The following is a 21116-nucleotide window of genomic DNA, read 5'->3' as shown; positions in this document are numbered from 1 at the left end:
GTCGAAAGCACTTCCCCAGTTCCTACTTGCTTTGCAGTGCAGGTCTAGCCGGCCATCCATCGGGTACTCCTCAACCTGACCATCACAAAGTCTCATCGTCATCGGAGCAAGTTATTCAATTGGATGATCTCGTTCGAAGAAGTTGACCCGTCGCACTAGCTGGCTGGGACTTGCTCGGATTCCGCAGACTGCACTGCACTGCGACTCACTGATGTTACGTGAATCTTCATTTTCATTGTACGTGATCAGGTTGAGTTTTGTCCATGGACCAACCCCGAGAATCGAACGAGTGGACTCGATACGGAGAACAATATATATATATATATATATATAACGGTCAGAGCCGTCACAGTTGGGTATTTGAATTCCTTGGTTGGAAAGCGATAATGTTGGTCAGGAGATGTTATATAGAGGTTGGGACAGATAGAAGGTGGCTGTGCCAGGTTTGAGGTAGGGAAGAGGGAGCGAAGGTCCCAAGCGTCGTTGATTTCAGATTGTGCTGTGCCCTCCCAATCCGAGGGGGTGAAGTGAATGTCTATATCCCGTCCGAGTGAGTTGATCGTACCATCGGCAGTTCCAACGTCAGTCACTTCATGCTGTCAGTCGTATGCGTTGCTCAACAAGTGAGTCCGACACACCGTCAATGATGATCCCAGGACCAATCGTACATGTCGTACCGCCATCTATCATACAACATCTTGTCACCCCAGTAAGCCCCGGACCATACCATACCATCCTTCCACGCCTCAATCCAGAGACATGCCCATCCCACCACCTTCCGCCGGGATCAACCTCGACTTCTTTTCCTTCTTCCCGCCCATCTGTTGTAAAGCCATAGCTTTTCGTCCCGCCGCACGGACCTTGAGCTTCTCTCGGATCTTCTCCTTCTCCTCGATGGAGGCGGTGGCATTGGCTGTTTTTCGGGGTTGGACAAGTTCCAGATGTCGTTCGATATCGAGGGCAGTGTCTCGGGCGTTCTTGGCCGTGTTTCCGGACATACTGCGAAGACGAGTGAGTTAGCAAGAGGTCGGGTCTTTGAAGGAATTGCGTAGGGGTAAAAAAAGAGCAGGAAGTGTAAAATGACTGGTAATTGATCGGTTTGGTGTCGGGGAAGCAGGAGCCGCGCAATGAACAGGAACGGGTGGTGAAACAACCACACATACCGGTTCTTCCAGAAAGCCTTCTCTCTCTTCGCTCGGATCTCGGCAACCCGCTCCATCGCCTTGAGAGTGGTGGCAACGAGCTCTCGGTCGTATCGAACGGGAACGTTTCGTCGCTTCTCGAACTCGAATGTCGTGTCCTGGACAATAGAAGAAACATGTTGGATCCGGCGAGATGAGGCAGAAGACAAGTCAAGCGGAAGGAGGCAAGAGTGTCCGGGCAACAAGAGAAGAACCGAGTGGAGTTTGGAGAAGGGGTGAGGAGGAGGAAAATATTTCGTCAGCCTTCCCTCCCTATTTTGCTACACAAGACAGGATCCCAGAAGCCAGCACTCACCACGACCATCTCCTTGCCGTTTGACCTCCTGAACGCCTTTGTCCATCTGACCTTCCTAGGGTTCCTCTTCATCTTGAAGTTCTTGTGACACTTGGACGAACAGAACCTGAAGCATTTGGCATCGTTTCTGACGAACATGGTGCCATGGCCAGGGTAGACGTTGGCTGAGCAGAAGTAACACTTTTCGATACGCATGGTGGGCGGTGCAAGAGGTGTGGGGGCTAGGAAGGAGTAATATTTGAAAGATGAAAGAGTGTTGAGAACAGACTGAGTGATTGATGATGGACGAGCAAAAGACAAAAATACACCGGTAAACCTGCTGTTACAACTGGAGATGGATCTTTTTGAAATAATCGGATAAAATGGGATAAACCCCCTTGTCATCTAATCGTTCGCCTCCCCATTTAAACCCCCCCCCCCCTTTATTCCACGTATCAAGCAAACCTTTCCCGCCAGTATTTTATGTAATAGCAGGTATTTGGACCCTGTCGTTTGATCCCGCAAGTGGCAGTAACTGAGTAACTCTCTTTTTTTTTCCCGACGCGCGCCAGTTACCTACCTACCCTTCAGTAACAATGGTTTTCCCTGGATTTTAGCAGGTTTCTAGCTCTGGGCCCGTATTCTCACTCTCCCTCTCTCTCCTTCAACGTGTTTCGCCGACTTTGCTGTTGTTCGGGTCTGCTTTGCTGTAAAAAGAAAGGCTACTACTACCACTACTACCACTTCCAACGCTACCACTACCACCACAACCACGACCACAACCACGTTCCTTTCATCTTCATACCTCCTGCTTCCTTGCATTTATACCTTCATATCACTCACCTAACACAAAACAAGGACAAGATGAAGATAAGTACCTCTTTATCTCCAAATCCATTGTACAAAACATGATGGTCCGACTGTGAACGGTAGAGCTAACTCTCCTCCTTTGATCACGCCTTAATTCTCGTCGGTGGTTTCGGTACTCGACTCAGGCCCTTGACCGTGAGTTGACTCTTCCACTGCTCCTTGTCCATCGGAGTGACATGCGCATGTCTCCTCCTACACGTCGCACCTGTTGCTTCTCGACAGGAGTGGACCAGAAAAATCACAGGAATGTAGCAAGGACTTGAATCTGATCCACTTGAGTTCTCTAGTTGTCATGGCCCAAACCTCTCGTCGAGTTCTGTAACAAGGTGAGCTACAAATCCCAACCGCACTAGTCCGAATCGCAGCTGATAGTCACCGCTCTTGCACTAGGCTATGATGTGAGCAGCGGCAATCTATTCTTTCTTGCTCTTCACCACACGTGTGATTCTGCCTCGGTAAATTCGGGCTGGTGCTGATCTTGTGTCGTTCTTACAGCTTGCACCAGATTGAAGCACTTGTCAAGGTATGTTCGTTCCGTCGGCATCCGTTAGACCATTGCTGATCATCTTTATCTCGTTTAAATGGATCCTCTACATCTACCACATCCTCACGATCGCCGACATCCTTATCTGACATCTGCGTAAATTCCGTCATCTCACATCGCCTGACTTATCTCTATTTCAACTTGATCTCTCCTGTCATCCCATACCGTCTCTTCCCCCTTCCAATCCCAACGACATCTCTCTCACAGGCCGGCGTCAAGGACATCGTCCTCGCTGTCAACTACCGACCCGAAGTGATGGTCTCAGTCCTCAAGAAGACCGAAGAAGAATTCGGGATCACTATTCACTTTAGCGTCGAGACTGAGCCTCTTGGAACGGGTGCGTTCTCCTCCGTTGCCTGGCACGAGGGAGCCGAAGGAACATTATGCTGACCTTGTGCCGTTTTAGCCGGACCTCTTGCTCTTGCTCGTGAAATCCTGGGCAAGGATGATTCCCCCTTCTTCGTCCTGAACTCCGATGTAACCTGTGTCTACCCCTTCGAGGCCTTCCGGTGAGTGGGCATCACCAGCAGTAACATCCTGGAGACGTCAATGACTCCCTTGCCTCAAGCAATCCATCTTCCATAATGGGGTGATCCTTCGCTAATCTGGATTCCGCTAACGCAGAGATTTCCACCTTGCCCACGGTGCTGAGGGATCTATCATGGTCACCAAGGTCGCAGAACCTTCGGCTTACGGTGTCGTCGTTACCAAACCTGGATCTACCGTCATCGACCGATTCGTTGAGAAGCCAGTCGAATTTGTTGGCAACAGGATCAACGCCGGTATCTACATCTTCAACCCCAGCGTCTTGGACCGGATCCAGGTGAGTCAAGTCTCTTTGTAGCGCGTTCTGCCACGCTGCGGCTACCTCAGAATCATTGGATGCATCGAGATGCTTTGACATATGACATAGGACCGAGAATATCCGCTGACCCCTGCACACTTGCAGCTTCAACCCACCTCCATCGAGAAGGAGGTCTTCCCTGCTATTGCCGCCGACCAACAACTGCATTCATTCGACTTGCAAGGATTCTGGATGGACGTTGGTCAACCAAAGGACTTCTTGTCTGGTACGTTGATTCTTGAAAGACTTGTTTCGTATGTGTGCTGAATGTCCGATAATCGACTACAGGTACCTGCCTCTACCTTTCTCACTTGACATCTCAACACTCACCGTTGCTCACCGACCCTGCCAAGAACAAGTGGGTCTACGGTGGTAATGTCATGGTCGACCCTGTGAGTTGTTTGGTTTGCTCTTGTGCGTTTGTCGTGAAGCTGACGATGTACCAATTTTCTAGACGGCCGAGATTGATCCCACCGCCGTGATTGGTCCCAACGTCGTGATCGGCCCTGATGCCAAGATTGGCCCCGGTGTCCGACTTCAACGATGTGTTATTATGTCCAACGCTGTCGTCCGAGATCACGCATGGATCGCCAACTCTATCGTCGGTTGGAACAGTAATGTTGGACGATGGGTGAGTTGCGAGCTATTCAGGCAACATTGAGTGCGCGGTCCTTCTGGAGAGCATTTCTAACTTATCCATGGTCTTCTTCAGACCCGAGTCGAGAACATCACTGTCCTGGGAGACGACGTGACGATCAAGGATGAGCTCTATGTGAACGGTGCTTCCGTCTTACCTCACAAGAGTGTAAGTACTGCCGTGGAAAGAGGTCGGTTGCATCGACTTACGCTGGTCGAATTTCTCAGATCTCTACCTCCATCACTGAGCCTCGTATTGTCATGTAAAGTGTGAGTTGTGCTTGGACGCGTCTTTGTGACTACGATCATGTCATTTTCAGGATCGTCTGGAACGGTACTGATGCCCTTGTTCGACTGATTAGGATCTGACGCGTATCTCAAACCCTCTTACATTTCGTCACCTCATCTTCGCACCATACATCCACCTTTTCACCTTGTCTCTTCCATTTCCTATATACACTACTGTCCATACTATCTCACAGAAGGCATACAGATTGGTACTATGGTGTCGGTTCCGGTCGAGGATCCCATATTCCCCTTTGCTGTCATGCACACCCCCACCCTATGATAGAGATTGCTTGTCCTGCTTGCTTGCTTTGCTGCCACGTTGTGATACGAAGAAAGCGTAAGAATCGCTGAAAGGGGTAATGTGCCTTTGTCGAATGCTAAATCATGGGAAGACTGAACCCTGTACTTCCCCGAAAATGTGGGTAATGTGGGTTTCTCCCCGTGCCCGATGGGAAAAAGACAAATCAGTCGTTGTTTGTCTTTTATTGTCAGTGACTGTTGACTATTTCTGAACTGTGTTCAATTGTCCATCACACATAATAGATCACATACGATAGCACTGTACTCCTACGGTCTTCTTCTTCGCATCCTTCGACACTTTCCTCCCTTCCCAAGTATCTCACTCTCATTCATATCATAAACCACATTCCTTTCAGTTTCACGACACTCACGACATCGTAGTCGTCTTTCACCTCCACTCTCGACGCGCCAGACCGCGGATCAGAAATAGACCATTCCCAGAACACAACGTACAACAACGTCGCCTCTGCAGGTCCCCCCTTTGCGCATACAGTGACAGAATCGGAGGAATACATATACAGCAGTCAAGACGCGAATCTTGAGCTACGGTCGATCACTCAAGGGACAAGCCATATATAGTATAAGGAGAAAGAGAAAGGGAGAATATTGTTGACCGTATCGATATCTGTGAGCTTGGGATGTTTCTCGTATCGTCTTTCCTTGGATCTCGGCCTTGCTTGTTGAGGAAGATTTGTGAGATGAGAGGGCAGTGAAATCCGGTTCTATTCGTCAGAGCTCTGGGTCAAGCGGCCGACAGGACGGAGCATGGGATCGAGTTGCTTCCCGAAGGGTCCTTCATCTGCTACTGCGGAGCGTCAAAGCGACGTCCGGGGACCAGTGACCGCGAAGACGCGGTTTGTTGCTCCATACTCATCCTCGCCATCGTCCCCATGATTCAACACCATGCCTTGCAAAAAGAAAAGACCTGGACACTAATCATGCTTTACATCCAGTATCGCTTCCCCCAATTCTCCTTTCAATTTCTATCACACGATGCCACCTTCCAATCCCAATCCCAACCCATCACCAGTCATCTCTCTTCTATTTCCCGAACCCACCGATGCACCCGAGCTAGCGCCCAATCTCGCCTTGCTCGTCGAACGTCAATCCTACGTGACCATATCGGTCATAGCGAACGATTCGTCCTCTTCCACAACCCCGGCTTCAGAACCATCTCACAAGAAATCAGGGTTCCCTGTAGCCATCGCTATCCCCGCCTTGGCGGGTGGGATGGCTTTGGCTATCGCTGGGTTTGGACTGTGGTGGTGGTTGGGCAAGAAGAAGCAGAAGGAGAGGAGGGTGAGTCCCTTTTCTGCTCTTTTTGCATTCCGCGTTCGTGCGGGGACGAAAAGGTGGGCTGCGGAGCGCGACCTCTTGGTGAAAACGGTTCTTGGCAGACGTGGATTGTACTTTTGGGCGAGCTTGGCAAAATACAGCTAGCGAAGCCTCCCCACGGAAGCGGATTCCGCTTTCCTTCATGACATCTTTATTATACGACGTTCCATTGAATGATCCCAGTCCAGCTCGGCGCGTCGTTTGCGTATAACGAAGAACCACTCGCTGACAGTCACTTACAGGAGGCCTGGGAAGCGCGTCAACGTCGAAAGCGGCGCCAAGCCAACGAGGCCAAATCAGCTCGACCTACCGTTTCTTCATCACGAAACCCGTCGGGTCAAAAGTCACCCGTCTCGGAAAAAGGTCTGATACCGCCGGTCCCAGTGCTGCCTCGAGCCGCTGCCCCCGCTCCCAGATCACATGACCCGTACAATGCAGATGGTCCTGGGTACCCCACCAGTCCAACATACCGGAACGGCAATGACCCAGCGTACGGCACGGCCGCAGAGCAAGGATGGCAAACGCAACCAGGGATTGACCAGCCTCAACAAATTGACTATGGATACGATCAATATGGTCAACCTATCCCATCTCAGACATATGGTACCGAGCCCCTTTCTTATGGGCATGCCGACGAAAAACCAGCAGCCCCTGTCCATATCGAAGAGCCCATCTCAGCTCCTGTGTCTGCCGAAGAAAAGACTCCGCGCAAGCCCGGACGAGCAGTGGCTCGCATGGCTGCTGCTGAGAATGCCGCAGCAAACGCTGCGGTCGACCCCGCGTATCGCCACAAGCCCAACAAGCCCAGTCCATTAGCTCTCAAGGCTCAACAGGAGAAGGAAGCTGCAGCAGCCGCAGCGGCTGCCGCGAGACAGAACAGTCCGTTCTATTCCGAGCAAGAAAAGATGGAAACTCTCTCAGCAACGCCTCAGGAACATGACAGGAGATCGACTGGGAATGGCGGAGGTTCGAGGCAGGTCGTCTCGGGCGAGTGGGGCGTAGCACTAGGATCTCCGGATGGCAATAGCAGTCTCTCCACCCAACAAGAACAACTAGGGGGACAGAGTCAGTACAAGGAAGATCCATATCTACAAGCGAAACGAGCGCAGAGTGGACAATACTCGACGGACCCCTATGGCTCATATCACGGTGGCGAAGATGATGATGGAGATGAGTACCACAGAGCGGCGGAAGGGATGGGATTGAATTCAGGAGGGGCCAAGCCGGCTCAGAAGAGTAGGTGGGTCTAGGTGGTGCGGGGGTTAGTGATGATTTATATATTGTCGGAGAGGATGATCTTCACTGTTATCGTTGGACTTTTATTGCTTTCCGTTTCCACATTCATTCGTTTTTCTTCTCTTCAATTGCCTTGTTCAGCTTTTGTTATCGTTTTGCGACTCTTTTGCGACACTGGGAGAAAGAAGGGACGATCAGGATCAGACTCAACTAAAAGTAGTCTACGCATCTATCTAACTGGATGCAAGAGATGAGCGATCAATGATGACATCAACGAGTAAGATCTGCCTTTCACCTGATACGAATGTTCGCTCCGATGTGCATGGACGGCTTTCAAACCTGACAGTCTCAACCGGTTTTGCATCGACCGGGCTTGTTTTGGCAGGCAGGAGCTGGTGCTGATAAGATGACGGGAAAATCGTTCGTACGCGGAGAGCCACATCAATAATCCAAAGGGAATGGACGTCATCGCCACCGCATACCGGAACGAGGTTTCACTGCATGAGGAGCGAACAACGACAATTAGTCGTCCAACGTCAATCACATCTTCTCAAAATAAAATCTTGTCTTCCACCATCGACAGCACACATACGGAATCGACTCGAAGACGGGGTAGAAGACAGAGAAGGTAGACTCGCACTTGTCCATCTCATACTGTATCAATCTGATAACCGAAACGACCACCGGGAGGTTTCTCAGAGGAAACCGACGATCAACTGTCTCCAAAGTCCGCATTCAAGTCGATTATAATTTACTCTTGACTCACATCCTAAACCACCAACCCACCTTCTGCCCCATAAACTATTCACTCACTCACTCACTCACTCACTCACTCACCCACCCACCTCCCACCATGTCGACCATCGTTGATTCTCGACCCAGAGGGAACTACACCCCTGTGGACTGTCCTCAGTGTAGATCTCAACAGGAATATGTGGTGCCTCCTACGTTCATAGGGACTCTTCGAGTGAGATGTTCTTCGTGAGTCGCGTTCGTTCGTCCGATCCACGGCCATAGCGATGAAGAGATGAGTGGTCTCTCGTCGTTTGCAGACACCCTCCATGCTACACGGCCAATACACAGGACTCTGCTAATCAACGACACGGCCTCATCCATGCACCACGCACAGCTGCAAGACCCTCTTCACTCATCCTCAACCGAAACCCTCTTCTTCCTCCTCATCTTCCTCTAACAACACCTCATCTCGACCTGGCGGCCCCTTCGGTTCAGGAGGTAGTGCATCCGCTGCGGGAGGGGCCAGAAGAGGGATAGGAAGCGATCGGAACCCTATTGATATGGCGTACTATGACGTGTTGGGGTTGAGCAGTCAATGTACAGCTGAGGAAGTCAAGAAGGCGTATAGGAGATTGGCTATCAAGGTGAGTTCCCTTACAACAACGTGAAGATGAGGCGGAAGAGAGGAGATGTTGTGATCTGGAGGGCTTGAGGAGGGAAGCTGATCCTAGGTGTTTTTGAAATTTGTCGTTTATAGCTGCATCCTGATAAGGTAAGCTCAACACAGCTACCCTTGAGGGAGGTCCGTAGCTGACATACTCATAGAATCGTGACGATCCCGATGCCGAAGAGAAAGTGAGTTCGAAAGTCTGTGATGATCATCGTCTTCGTTTTCCTCTCTCCCTTGTACCTACCACCTATCCCTCTGATCCTTGCATCCAAAGGGGTCTTCGACTCGATTATCTCCCTTCCGTGTCACTCGTCAAAGATTCGATCCGTACTGACCTTCGCTTGACTAATTCAGTTCAAGCAAATCTCGATCGCGTACCAAGTCCTTTCTGATCCCGAACTTCGACACAAATACAATGAGTTCGGACAGAAGAATGGCGGAGGTGTGGCTGAGCCGGCAGGTGGATTTGCGGATCCGGAAGAGGTGTTTGGGAAAATGTTTGGCGGAGATAGGTTCGAGGACTTCATTGGTACTATCAGTATTGGTGAGTGGGAATGTGGTCACCGCTGGTCCGCGAGGGGTCTGCTTTGAGATCAAGGTCGGGTCAGCCGTGGTAATAGTCTCAGCTGACAATGTATGTCAATCCGAATTCACACCCACAGGAAAGGACATGAAAGACGCCTTCCAACAACAACACGAGCAAGAGGAAGGAGATATGATGGTGGGACCCGGAGGCCGACCCATGCTCACTCCCGAAGCGATGCAGAAGAAGATGATTCGAGACAGAGCTGTGGCGGAAGAGAAAGCTCGAGCAAGAAGGGAGAGAGTGGAGAAGCTTTCGATCAATTTGACGAACAAGCTGAATATCTTCACCGAGGCGGCCAAGGGACCGGAAGACAAGCTCGTAGGGGCGAGTTTCAAGGTGAGTGCACGCGTTTGAGATTATTCCGATGAAAGCGTATAAAGGGGAGTTATAGCTGATTGTCCGATATCCTTTCACAACAGGAAATTTGCAGACTAGAGGCCGAGTGAGTACCGGTCATCACATGAACAGAGACTTGGTCTGACTGCTCAACTTCACAGAGACTTGAAAGAGGAAAGTTACGGTATAGAACTCCTTCATGCCATCGGTCGAACATACCAAGCCAAAGCTGCACAATCCATGGTGAGTTATCTCCGAGCGTGAGCTGCGAGATTCTCGCTCATCACCACTGCAGGCGTCATCCCAATTCGCTCCTTTTGGATGGTTTCACGGAGCAAAGAGCAGTTTCAACGTCGTCAGCGATACCGTCTCCACACTTCGATCGGCTCTTGAGCTCAAAGCGGTCTTCGATCGTTTGCAATTAGCAGAAGGAAGCGGTATGTCGCCCGAAGAACTGCGGAAGCTGGAAGAGCAGGCCGCGGAACAAGGGATGCGGACGCTCTGGAAAGGTGCCAAATTGGAGGTGGAGAGTGTCGTAAGGGAGACTTGTGACAAGGTTCTCGGCGAGCCAGGCTTGACGAAGGAGAAACTGCATCTGCGAGCTGTGGCACTGGGTTACATGGGCGATGTAAGTCTGTGATCTGTGGCGAGCCCCAACTACTCTCAGTTGTCGAATCATGACCATTCACTATGGTTATCATCCGGAGAGGAAGTGCTGATGAATTCGATACACACTTTAGGCCTTCTTGTCAGTCAGGAAAGAAGGCGAAGCGCCTCCTCAAGATGATTTCGTCAAAGTCGAGACTCCCGCTTCCAAGCAGCGCGATGCAGCCGCTGCGGCAGGTCCAAGCAAATCTAGTATACCTCCTCCCGCTGTCCCACCTCGTCCAGCGAGCACGGCGCCGCCTGTTCCCCCCGCCCCGTCCTTCTCGTCGGCGCATTCGGAGGAGAAAGAGAAGGAAGAAACTCTGAAAGCTGCATACAAGGCTTGTGAGTGATGAAACTACGCCCTTTTTGGATGTGACTATGTGACTGATTCGGTGATTGCCGGATAGATGAAAGCAAGAGGAAGAGCCAGACGGCCCAACCCTCAGCAGGACCAAATGGAGCACCTCCCCCACCCGCTGACGATACACGGCCTCAATGAATTTGAAACGCTCTGGAAGCGGCCAGTCGAAGATGCCTAGAGATGTGACGGATATGATCTTGTACATGACTTGATGTATACCCTATTATGGATGATGACATGTAGAGCCACGGTTGTGAAAGCGAGTTCCCGTAGCGTTTTGGGTCAACACAAAGTACAGACACGTCGCATGGTGTTTGGCATGTACATGCAACAATGTCTAATGACAAAGCACAAAGGAGTCACTGCTCTCATCTCAAGCCCCGTTTTCGTCCTCATCTTCTACCTCTTCTAGCAGATCCAGACTGAGATAAAAACCTTCCCAGTCATCATCATCGCCATGTCTAATCGCCCACCGCGTCACCTCTCCCAACGACCTCAAATAACCCTCGATCTCGTTCCGTTCCTCAGCCTGATCATCGTTGAACGTCAATGTCGAAGGAAGGGATGTGATCGGTTGTGGTCTTCTCGGGTACGAATCTTCTTGAGGTGAGAGGACGTCGATGATCAGATCTTCTTCGAGGTCTTTACGTCGGATCAATTCCGTTTCGTCTTCCTAAGACCCATCATGAGAGATACTGTCAGCCACATGAAGCCTCCTCATATCATCTGAGGCGTCACAAAAAGTGTTTGTTGGGATAGACGGATCCACTGGATTTGATTTAATTAAGCGGGGACATCTTACAACGCACAATGTCAAACTCGTCCTCTCTCTCCTCATACTCCACATTCTCTTCCAGCTCTTCGAAACCAGGTGCGAAAGCTGCCCAGTTGTCCGGCGAAGAGGTCTGCCAGATATGTACATCTCCTGACGTCGCCACGGATGCGATCACCGGACGAGTGGGATGCCACTGCGAAATAGAGAGAGCAATGTCGATCAGCTCGACAGTCCAGGCCTTCTTCACTCGATCGTCATGCAGATGCAGAGATTTATCGCACTCACATCACAGTCGAGTAAAGGTTCTTTCGGTCCCTCGAGGACTTTAACCAAAACGCCGCTCTCCCTGTCCCAGACAAAGACGTTATGAGCCATCTTGTGTCCAGCTCCTCCCATGACGTATTCGCCATCTCCCGAAAACCCAATCGCGTGCCATGGAGTTCGATTGACCAGATCTTGGAATCGATGGAGAGGGGTCAGGGTGGAAGTGAGTGGATGGACGGAGAGGAGTCGAAGCGCTCGGTCAGAGGCTGAGATGATCAGGTGTCTGGAGTGGAAAGTCTCAGATCAGCTTGATCGTTAGTGGGGAATGTGTGTGCACAGAGTGAAATGATAATGACAAGGCATTTGTGGCTCAATGGAGACAGACGTGATAGACTGGTGTTACTCACTGTCCCGATGAATCGAATGATAGTTGACGAATAGAAGCATTCGCAACTTTGACACGTTGTAGTACCTATTGTCGACGGACCGGATCAGTTGCAACTCACTCTCGACCTGCAAGAGAAATCAACTGGATACATACATATCTTGTCAAGGGATTAATGACCAATAACATCCCGCTCGTTGTCCCAGCATATATTCTCGAGCCACAAGGTGAAAATACAGCGCAGGCCATGGATGATCTGTCGATTGTTTCAGCCCGGTTGCTCTTCTTGTCTTGAAAGGGTTATATGACAATTGGAAGGGACTGACCTCTTCCTTGTCACCCCGTCTTCCACCGCATCTTCTTCGCCTTCCACCACATCTTCCAAATTCCATCTCCCTCCGCCTTCCTTCCTAAGATCGACCAGCACGACCTCGCCGCAACTCAGCACGGCCAAGACGATCTTAGTGTTTCTCGGATGGAAACTCGCATGAGATACAGGAGCGTCGAAGCGGATCGTACATGCGCGAGGTGAGCTGGACGATGCTTTGCCTGAAGTAGATGTCGAGGACGAGGAGGGTGTTTGAGGACTCAGAAGAGGATGCGTTAGCACTGAAAGATCCCAGATTATGGCAGTTGAATCTTGCGATGCGGTGAGAAGATACCGATTATTCCGCGACCAGCTACGACAGCGGTATACAAGTAGATCAGCCTGATGAAAGTCACAATATCAAGCAGTTCTGGCTGGTAGAAGGATATCCAGCCCACCTTAACCCCTTGACAGCCTTGACATGTCCCTCCAAGACCCTCAGCACACCTCGGGTCTCCACATCCCAAACCTCCACCAAACCATCACTACCTCCCACAGCCAGATAGTGTCCTGCGAACGGTCCAGAGGGGTTGAAGAGGACTGATACAGCCTGGGAAGAAAGGGTCGAGTCGACTGCTTCGGGGTACTTCTGCGCGAAGGGGTCTGGAGGTGGGAACCCCAGGGAGGGATTCAGGTCAGCCAAAGGCGATAAAAGTACTGGTATGTAAGGAGAAGAAGCATTTGCACGGAGCACGTCCAGCAGGGATATATCACTCACTGAGAAGCTGTTGCATTGTTGACAGAGCACGACGAGAAGGGAGGAAGAGAAAGAGTGAACAGAAAATAATGTTGCTTCGCGTCGTTTTCCGCCGGAACATTATTGACGAGCGAACGAGCGAACGAACTGACTCTTGCAAATGAGCCTCAACATTCGCATAACATACCCTTTGTTCTATCTCACAGATACCGAGGCTCCATCTCGACGCTGACCCAACATCTCAGCCCTCGACATTCAAGCATCTGCCCATACTCTCGCCGCCCGAGAACAACACGGGCTTAGGTCGTCACGATGCAATCCCGACCACCTCCTTCGGAAACCTACCATCCCCCCTTACCGCCCGCGATCCCTCTATCCGCCATCAATACGCTGATACCCCGCTTGACGACCACTATCAATGATATAGATTCTCTGAAATCACTCGTCGGATCAGGGGCTCAAGATGGTAGCTTGCCGAGCTGGTGCGTTGTTGTCCTCCGCGTTCAGGACGATTGCTCCGGCCCGATAGTAGAATCGGGACGAACGTCAGATGTCGCACTCGTTGTGATTACTGATGAATCATGAATGATTGATATAGGGATACATTCCTCCATCGCTATTCTCTATTACTAGGTCGGATCAATGCCTTATCGGCATATCTCTCCCCTCCCGCTGCCAACCCAGACTCTACATCAAAACCAATCTCGGCCATACTCCCACTTGCCCAATATCTCGTCCATCCACTCAATCCTCTCCCTCAACCTGGTTCGACCTCGACGACAAAAGGTGAAATCTCAGCCCTTGCTCCTGAGACTTTCTTTCAAGTCATCAATACACTCCCCTTGCCATCCTCCAATTCCAATAATGACAAAGCTGCCTCTCAGGAAACAGGACGAGGACAAGCACAAAATGGCCTGGAAGATGGAAATGGATGGCATGGTTCAGAGAGATTGCGAAGTATGGATGAGAATTCATTGGAAATCCTGAGGAGAAGATTGAAGGGTAGATTGGAGAGGGAAAGCAGGAAAGCGGGGGTGTTATTGGAGGAGATAGGAAGGAGGGAAGAGGAGATTGATTGGACGATGAGAGTAGATGAAGGTGACGATGAGGACGAGGATGAAGACGAGGGCGGAGACGATGTCAAATCTGAGGGGGAACAAGTGAGGGAAATGCAAGATCGGACCCAATCGCAAGTGGAGGATACGAAAGTGGACGAAAAGGGAAAAGACAAAGATCGAGACAATGACAACGACGATGACGACAAGGATGATGATGATGATGAAGATGATGATCTGTTTGGAGGAGATGACGATGACGAGGACGAGGACGAACCTATGCTCGTCGATGATAACGACAACAACAACAACAACGACAACAACAACAACAACAACAACGACAACAACAACAAGAACCCACCCATCGACCGGTCTTTTACAACCACCCTCATCGCGCCCTCAAGACAATCCGCGCCGGCACACGCACCCGCACCCGCACCTGTACCTGCACCTGCCGTTACATCAATGGCAGATCCGAAAGAAGGATGGACGATCTCTGATTTCATCGTACACATGGATACGGGACGAGTGCCGCGACTGACACAATAGCCTTGGCGTATGGCTTGGTTGCAGGAGCTTACAAACTGGAAGAAGACCGCATGTGTCGGGCAAACCAAGGAGATGCCAATTCCTATAGCAAAGATGATACGCTGCTTTTCGAACGCGAGGTCCCAACTGAGCAAGTGCACCTTGATCTAGACATCGATAGCATGTCACTAATTCACCACATGACCGTATTATATTGTATGGACTTCATCGAACTACCGCATACTCTTCCCCAAGCTACTCATCCTCAGCACTTTTCACCACATTACCCGCACCCCCTTTATTCTTCTTCAAACTGAATCTACTCGGACTATCAGGTACTTCCTTCCCTGCTCCTCCTTTAGAGCTGACACTCGGTGTCCTCATCCTTCCTGCCATCTTCCCGCTCGTTGCTACTCCTGTATTCCAATCCAATCTCAATCTCAGTAATCCTGTCCCTTCACGAAGTTCCACCCATACATCCGCGTTGGGAACAGCCGGTTGAATATGTCGCCAAATGTCTACTTCTGCTTCGCCCAGTTCGATGTCTTTACCGATGGTGTGGTGATCTGCATTGCAAAGCAAGGGGAGCGTCTGTCAGGTGAAGAATATCGACTTTCTAGCTGGTGACCTAGAACGAGACTCACTGTAAACGGTGACGATGAATGAGCTTGTGCCGGGGCTGACATTGAACGAGAACGTTTCGTTCCTATATGATCGGTTAAGCCTCTCTCTTCACAACATCATATCGACGTCCCCTATGCACACTGGCACTCACCATTCTGGGCTCACACTCTTCACATGATCCGTCTTGAAACTTCTACCTCCCATCTTAACCTGGACATATGCCTTCACACCACCCTCTTTCTGCGATTTCAGATCCTTGGCTCCAATGACCGTGACTGCGAGCGTTCCAGGTTCAGTTGGCGCGGACCCTCCTCCCAAGGGAAGAGTGGTCGCAAAGGGACCTGGAACTCCTGATCCGGGAAGTACGCCGTCCATACCGCCTGCTGACGGTACAGACGTTTGCCCAGCGGGAAGATCGTACCCCACGCCGCTTGCTTCTATCCCTGTGCCGTTGGGTACTGTATCACCTAACGCAAAAGGTCGAATGGTACTTGGGACAGGCTCATTTTCTTCCACCAACACTTCTTTACCCGACTTGTCCTCCTTCTTGATCAGACCGATCCGTCTTCCGGCGAATCCTCCGACGGAACCTAGACCATGACCAACACCCATTGCCACAGCTCCACCACCATGAATCACACCCTTTCCCACGCCAAGCGGAACCCCACCAATGGTCGTAACGACCCGACCAGCCGTACCGAAAGAAGTGGTACTATGTCGAACTCGAGCAATGACTGTATCGGTAAGGAGTAGGTCAGTCTCCGCACACCTTTCTGATCCTTGAACGCGCGATGCAGAGCGACTAACTCTCAGGCTGGAACAACATCCGTATGCTGAAAGTTCCTTTGTCGCCGTGTTTCTCCGTGATCACCGGTAACGTCTTCTCCGTCGCTTCGAAAGGCTCTAAAGCGGCCAGGTCGATCACGCCCTTTCCCAGGGAAGTAGCAGTGCCAACTCTGTCCCAATCAAAGATTTCAAAGTTAAATTTGGCGGCGACTCTCGAAGGAATCATCGCTTCGAAGCTTTCGTTCCACACTGGATGCAAGGTCCTAGGTTCAACGTCAGTCGCAGATCTACTCCCGAAGCGACACAATGAAGCTCACTTCTTCTTTGTGTCCGACTTGAACACCCTCATTCCATTCAGATGGAAGACAACGTAAGGCTAACGCAATTTCATTAGCAGATCGCTCGACAATTCCGTCAGCGCACTCACGTCTGACTTTCCTGACCTATCCGCACCGTACAAGCCCTTAGCCTCGACAACGTCGACTCTCAAAACACCCATATCTACGATACGAGTCAGCAAGGATCCCTGACCCTGATCTGACACTCACTGTTGATGCTCTCTCTGGGTTCCAGTGTGATATCCACTGGAACAAACCTCGCTGCGAGCTTGACAATCGTTCGATTTGATCCGTCTGGTTGAGACAGCAGGAAGTCGGCCGGGTTTCTCTGTAATGCTATATCAGCACCACCGTTCCGCTCAGTCGGTATACTTGAGCATGCTCACTATGCACTGCTCAAGGAAATCCTTCGTATCGCACTTGAACTCCGCTACGATGTCCTCTTTATCATTCTCGTCCGCGGCATTGATCCTCAACCACACCCTACTGAAGTCGAGTTCTCGGATGAAACCTTCTCCGACCTGATACCAATACGTGATCAGCCACGTCGACTCTCGCATACTAGTGAGCTCACCTGGTCCCACGTTGGATGATTGCTTCTTGCTTTACCCGAAGTGAAAGCGGGCCAGTACCCATCATCGAACATGACTTCGAGGGAGCCTTTCCTGGAGAGTTGACCTGAAATGACTTGGATAACCAGAACCCCAGATTCTGCAGGTTTGATTAGCGCAAACCCAGACCACACCGAGGCATCAAATGACGTACGACAGGATAGAATCTCTTCGAGAGACATTTCTATACCCGACTCGGGATCCTCTGCAGCGGTGGCGTCTCCTCCAGCCTTTGATTCCGGAACAGTCAGCTGAGATGCCGCCGTAACAGCAGAGAGCGTGGAGACATTGCCGAGCGATTGTGACGGTCTGTGCCCATTCGTGGCTCTGCTCGGACTGGCTGGATACCTGCCCCCTGATGGACTAGTGGGAGGTAGTCTGATCGACCCATTCCTGCTGGGAGTCGCTGTGCCAGAATGCGTCCCTTCGGCTTGCGCCTGCGCTTGAGCTTCTTCTATGGCCACCTCGAATTCGTTCTTCTGAGCTTCAAAGGAGACACCGCCACGTAGTGAGACTGCAGGCTTGAAATCCACTTCATAATGAAGTTCGCCTTTGTAATGATTCGCCTTGTCCAGTTTGATCTTGTCTTGACGAGCTTGCGGTCCCTTTGAGACGTAAGGGTATTTTTGACTCCCTCCCTTCTCAGCGAAGTCGGCGGCTTTGATCTCGACGTATCCGAGACTGCGATCTTTGCCGATATTCTGGTAGTCCATGATCTCGAATATGAAGTTCTCGCGCAGACTGTGTATAGGAACATAGACGATTTGATCCCATTCTGGATTAAGATTGTTGTTCAGGACCTCTGTTCTGGCCAAGACTCGGTTGTGACCCATGATACGGACGTAAGGATCACTCTTGCCACCCAGAGCAGCTTCGACGTTCTTGACATCCACCGCTTTCTTCAGCCAGACACGAAGGATCCCGATAGGAGGAACATACGCCGCTGCACCAGCGACACTACCAGTCATGGCAACCGGTTTCCATTCTGCCGTCAGTCGGATTTTGCCTGCTCGACTCCCTTGCAGAGGGAACCAGTCCTGTTGCCTCTCTCTGGCTTCGAGAAGATCGGTCAAACGGACGGTGACATTGCCCAAGCTTGGGTCCGCAAGCAATTCTTTGTTATCGGTCACCTGGATTGTAACAACGCTGTTATGCTTTTCGGGCACCAAAAATTCACATGCTTCCTCCCAGATGGGCTGATTGGCATGCTTGAGGATCCTGGTCTTATGAAGCTCTTTCTTATTGCCTCCAAGGAAGACCTTCGCGTAAGGGTTGAGGCTTCCACCGAGAAGACCCGAAATGTCGAGATCCTTGGCTTGATGGAGAGTCAGTCGTACGATACCAGTCTGAGTGTCTGGGACAGGTTCCATCGTGCCATCTGCGTTCTTTTCCGGCTTTAGCACGGGGAAGTAGGACAGGTCGTATCGTAGCTCTCCCCGATCTTTGCCTCCACCTAAGATCTTGCCTACCACTCCCTCCTGCTCGGCATCTTCGGCGAGGGTTCCCAGCTCATGGGCGACTGTACCGAGGTGGTTGTCTGGTCGGTGATCGTTGTAATCGAAGAGGTTGAGGTTTAGCACATCTGCCAGAGTGTTGATGAGAAGGAACTGAGTTTCGTGCCAAGATGGGTTGGAGTTGGAGCTAATGGTCTTGGTATGGGCGATGGGCGGTTTTGCGCCAAGGGCAATAGCGACATAGGGATCTGGTTCGCCTCCTCCAAATTTGGTGGCCTTGAGTCCACGAGCATCGAGAACAGTAACTCTAAGCACACCAATAGCCGCATCAAGAGGGGTTCCGGAGAGTAATTGTTGCAGATCGATGGTGAAGACATTCGGATCGTACATCATTGGACCGAGGTTTGCGTGCACTTGATCTCGAATGAACGGGGCGAGACCTGGGATATTATTGATATCAAATCCAAATGTATCTCCTCCTAAAGGCTTCAACACGTAGTCAAAGGTGGGCTTCTCGATGAAGCTGATATCGACTGTTTGGATGTGAGGGAAGCTGGTCGTGAGCTTGAGCTTGATCCTGCCAGAGGATTAGCATTGCCTCATCATTCTTCTGCTTTAGTGTCCACTAACCTCATTTTTCCTGAGAAGCTCATATCTTCCAAAAGGATTGGGATACCCTTTGACAATGCACCCTTGCCGACACGGATGCTGAGCACGATCTTAGGGTTGACCCTCTTAGCGGCTTGTCGCGGAGTGATATCTTGAAGGTCATTGGGAGTGAAGGACAATGCCCAATCCATGATTACAATGTCGTCAGGGCTGAGTGGGATGCATTAATATATAGACTAAGAGTCAGGTCGCTGCAACTTACGTCTTGGGAAAGGTCCTAACATAGTCAATTCGTGGCGCTAGGAATAGTCAGCAAATGTGCAGGGACTTCGCTCGCATGCTCAGACAGCTAACCTTTGGTACCGACTACAATGCGTATCGTCAGCGCCATATCGCATCCGCATTGAGCAAACTTACGAGTGAAGGTCGTCAATCGAATACTTTCAACCCCTACGGGCGCCACGCCCGCCAATGCTGCATCCGTACTAGCAATGATAGTTTGACTCAGGACTGGCTCGTAGCTAATGAAAGCATCTGTCAGATGGTGTCCCTCGCACATTTCATGAGACCACTTACATGAGCCAGAATCTATCTAGGAAGTTGTTGAGCCAGTCCGCGCTCTCAGTCTCGGTGACAAGTCTCGTCTTGACTAACTCCCTCTGAATATCATCTCGGGCTCGATGTCGTGTCCTTGAGATGGAGAGCGTATAGTACGATGCGCAACAGGCTAAAACGATGAGGATCCAGCCCCAACCGAGACCGATTACTGTGAAGAAACGGGTGGTGAAGACGGCAAACAAGATCTATAAAGAGGGTCAAGGAAGGGCCCAACACCAAGCCCTAGGAACGACAGAGGGAACTTACGATACCGGCATTGTGGAACCACGCTCCGTACATATTCTCGGACCTAATAATATCCAACAGTCAGCTGGAGTTCACTTCCCTTTCACATTCCCGAAATGGCCTCACAAATAATCAGCCAAGACGCTGACATGTGCTTGCTCTTTGAGACCCAAACCTGCAGCCTGTTGCCAGCCTGACATGACCTGTAGTGGATCCATTAGTCAGTCAAATAAACATCGCAAATTTCTCAGTGACTCACCCATGTCGGTACAGGGGGCGCCACTCCAGCAGGTATCGCGCCAGGCACATCGTCCTGATCTGAATCAGTGACCTGCCAATCCATGGGGGTAGCTAAAGCTCACCGAGCCTACACCTTGCCCTTCCGCTTTCGAAGCTCTGTCGACATCCGCCAAAGAGACCGTCGGCGCGGGAGCCGATGCCGAGGTGGAGGTGTCGATAACGACGGCTAGTGGACAAAGAGATAGATCAGCCGAATACGGGCTCCGACATGCGAAAGGGTTAGCATGAGCCCAAACCTACCTCTTCCTCCGCCACTTCGATGCTCTCTGATCTCCGAGGCGCTGGGAAGTCCTAATTGTGCTTTCGCCTTTGCTGCATCTGCCGCTTTCTGAGCAGGACTGGCATCCGGGTCGAACATCTGCCAGAGGTATGAGCTTTACTATAGCAATCCGCTCAAACTGAACGTAGTTGACACTCACATGCACTTTGGCACCTTTGCTCTCATCTCGAGCCGCTAAGCCACCGACGGCAACCTTCTCCTCATTCGTCATCCCTCCAGGAGCAGCATTGTCGATGTGACCACCGGTGTGACCATTGGTGTTTGCATGATCCACAGCTTTGACAGTGGCCATCTCGATCCCGCCAAGTCCGGAGAGGCGGTCGCTGAAGAGGGGG

General features: G+C 51.0%; 7 protein-coding genes across 7 annotated transcripts; 4 read left to right on the top strand and 3 right to left on the bottom strand.

Moving 5' to 3' along the window:
• Positions 1-746: 746 nt before the first annotated feature.
• IAR55_004504 (uncharacterized protein) lies at positions 747-1692 on the bottom strand (the record flags this gene model as incomplete). Its single annotated transcript, XM_066947602.1, has 3 exons — positions 747-999; positions 1164-1300; positions 1498-1692. 3 exons carry the CDS (start codon positions 1690-1692, stop codon positions 747-749), a joined length of 585 nt encoding a protein of 194 aa, XP_066802016.1.
• A 692-nt stretch (positions 1693-2384) lies between these two features.
• IAR55_004503 (mannose-1-phosphate guanyltransferase) lies at positions 2385-4637 on the top strand (the record flags this gene model as incomplete). Its single annotated transcript, XM_066947601.1, has 13 exons — positions 2385-2398; positions 2472-2481; positions 2634-2672; positions 2737-2744; positions 2842-2869; positions 3098-3227; positions 3297-3399; positions 3515-3713; positions 3840-3960; positions 4023-4126; positions 4189-4365; positions 4447-4539; positions 4599-4637. The coding sequence occupies 13 exons, from the start codon at positions 2385-2387 to the stop codon at positions 4635-4637; spliced, it is 1065 nt and encodes a 354-aa protein (XP_066802015.1).
• A 1314-nt stretch (positions 4638-5951) lies between these two features.
• On the top strand, positions 5952-7543 carry IAR55_004502 (uncharacterized protein; the record flags this gene model as incomplete). Its single annotated transcript, XM_066947600.1, has 2 exons — positions 5952-6257; positions 6536-7543. 2 exons carry the CDS (start codon positions 5952-5954, stop codon positions 7541-7543), a joined length of 1314 nt encoding a protein of 437 aa, XP_066802014.1.
• An 839-nt stretch (positions 7544-8382) lies between these two features.
• IAR55_004501 (uncharacterized protein) lies at positions 8383-11003 on the top strand (the record flags this gene model as incomplete). The annotated part of the gene is made up of 11 exons (XM_066947599.1): positions 8383-8510; positions 8659-8908; positions 9022-9036; positions 9090-9119; positions 9289-9478; positions 9597-9856; positions 9940-9962; positions 10018-10099; positions 10152-10484; positions 10597-10846; positions 10912-11003. 11 exons carry the CDS (start codon positions 8383-8385, stop codon positions 11001-11003), a joined length of 1653 nt encoding a protein of 550 aa, XP_066802013.1.
• Positions 11004-11238: 235 nt separating this feature from the next.
• Positions 11239-13390, bottom strand: IAR55_004500 (uncharacterized protein; the record flags this gene model as incomplete). The annotated part of the gene is made up of 8 exons (XM_066947598.1): positions 11239-11538; positions 11675-11833; positions 11926-12187; positions 12312-12376; positions 12446-12545; positions 12616-12969; positions 13055-13313; positions 13375-13390. The coding sequence occupies 8 exons, from the start codon at positions 13388-13390 to the stop codon at positions 11239-11241; spliced, it is 1515 nt and encodes a 504-aa protein (XP_066802012.1).
• A 275-nt stretch (positions 13391-13665) lies between these two features.
• Positions 13666-14957, top strand: IAR55_004499 (uncharacterized protein; the record flags this gene model as incomplete). The annotated part of the gene is made up of 2 exons (XM_066947597.1): positions 13666-13835; positions 13952-14957. 2 exons carry the CDS (start codon positions 13666-13668, stop codon positions 14955-14957), a joined length of 1176 nt encoding a protein of 391 aa, XP_066802011.1.
• Positions 14958-15191: 234 nt separating this feature from the next.
• On the bottom strand, positions 15192-21073 carry IAR55_004498 (uncharacterized protein; the record flags this gene model as incomplete). Its single annotated transcript, XM_066947596.1, has 21 exons — positions 15192-15502; positions 15581-15642; positions 15712-16294; positions 16368-16609; positions 16664-16722; positions 16774-16847; positions 16895-17012; positions 17071-17205; positions 17259-17395; positions 17450-19326; positions 19380-19568; positions 19621-19657; positions 19713-19724; positions 19776-19879; positions 19935-20161; positions 20223-20265; positions 20328-20404; positions 20461-20514; positions 20564-20667; positions 20742-20859; positions 20921-21073. The coding sequence occupies 21 exons, from the start codon at positions 21071-21073 to the stop codon at positions 15192-15194; spliced, it is 4716 nt and encodes a 1571-aa protein (XP_066802010.1).
• Positions 21074-21116: the final 43 nt, after the last annotated feature.

This window comes from Kwoniella newhampshirensis, chromosome 8, assembly GCF_039105145.1.
Source record: "Kwoniella newhampshirensis strain CBS 13917 chromosome 8, whole genome shotgun sequence".
Lineage (NCBI taxonomy): Eukaryota > Fungi > Basidiomycota > Tremellomycetes > Tremellales > Cryptococcaceae > Kwoniella > Kwoniella newhampshirensis.
Note: the sequence above shows the minus strand (reverse complement) of the source record. Positions and strands in the feature narration are given on the sequence as shown.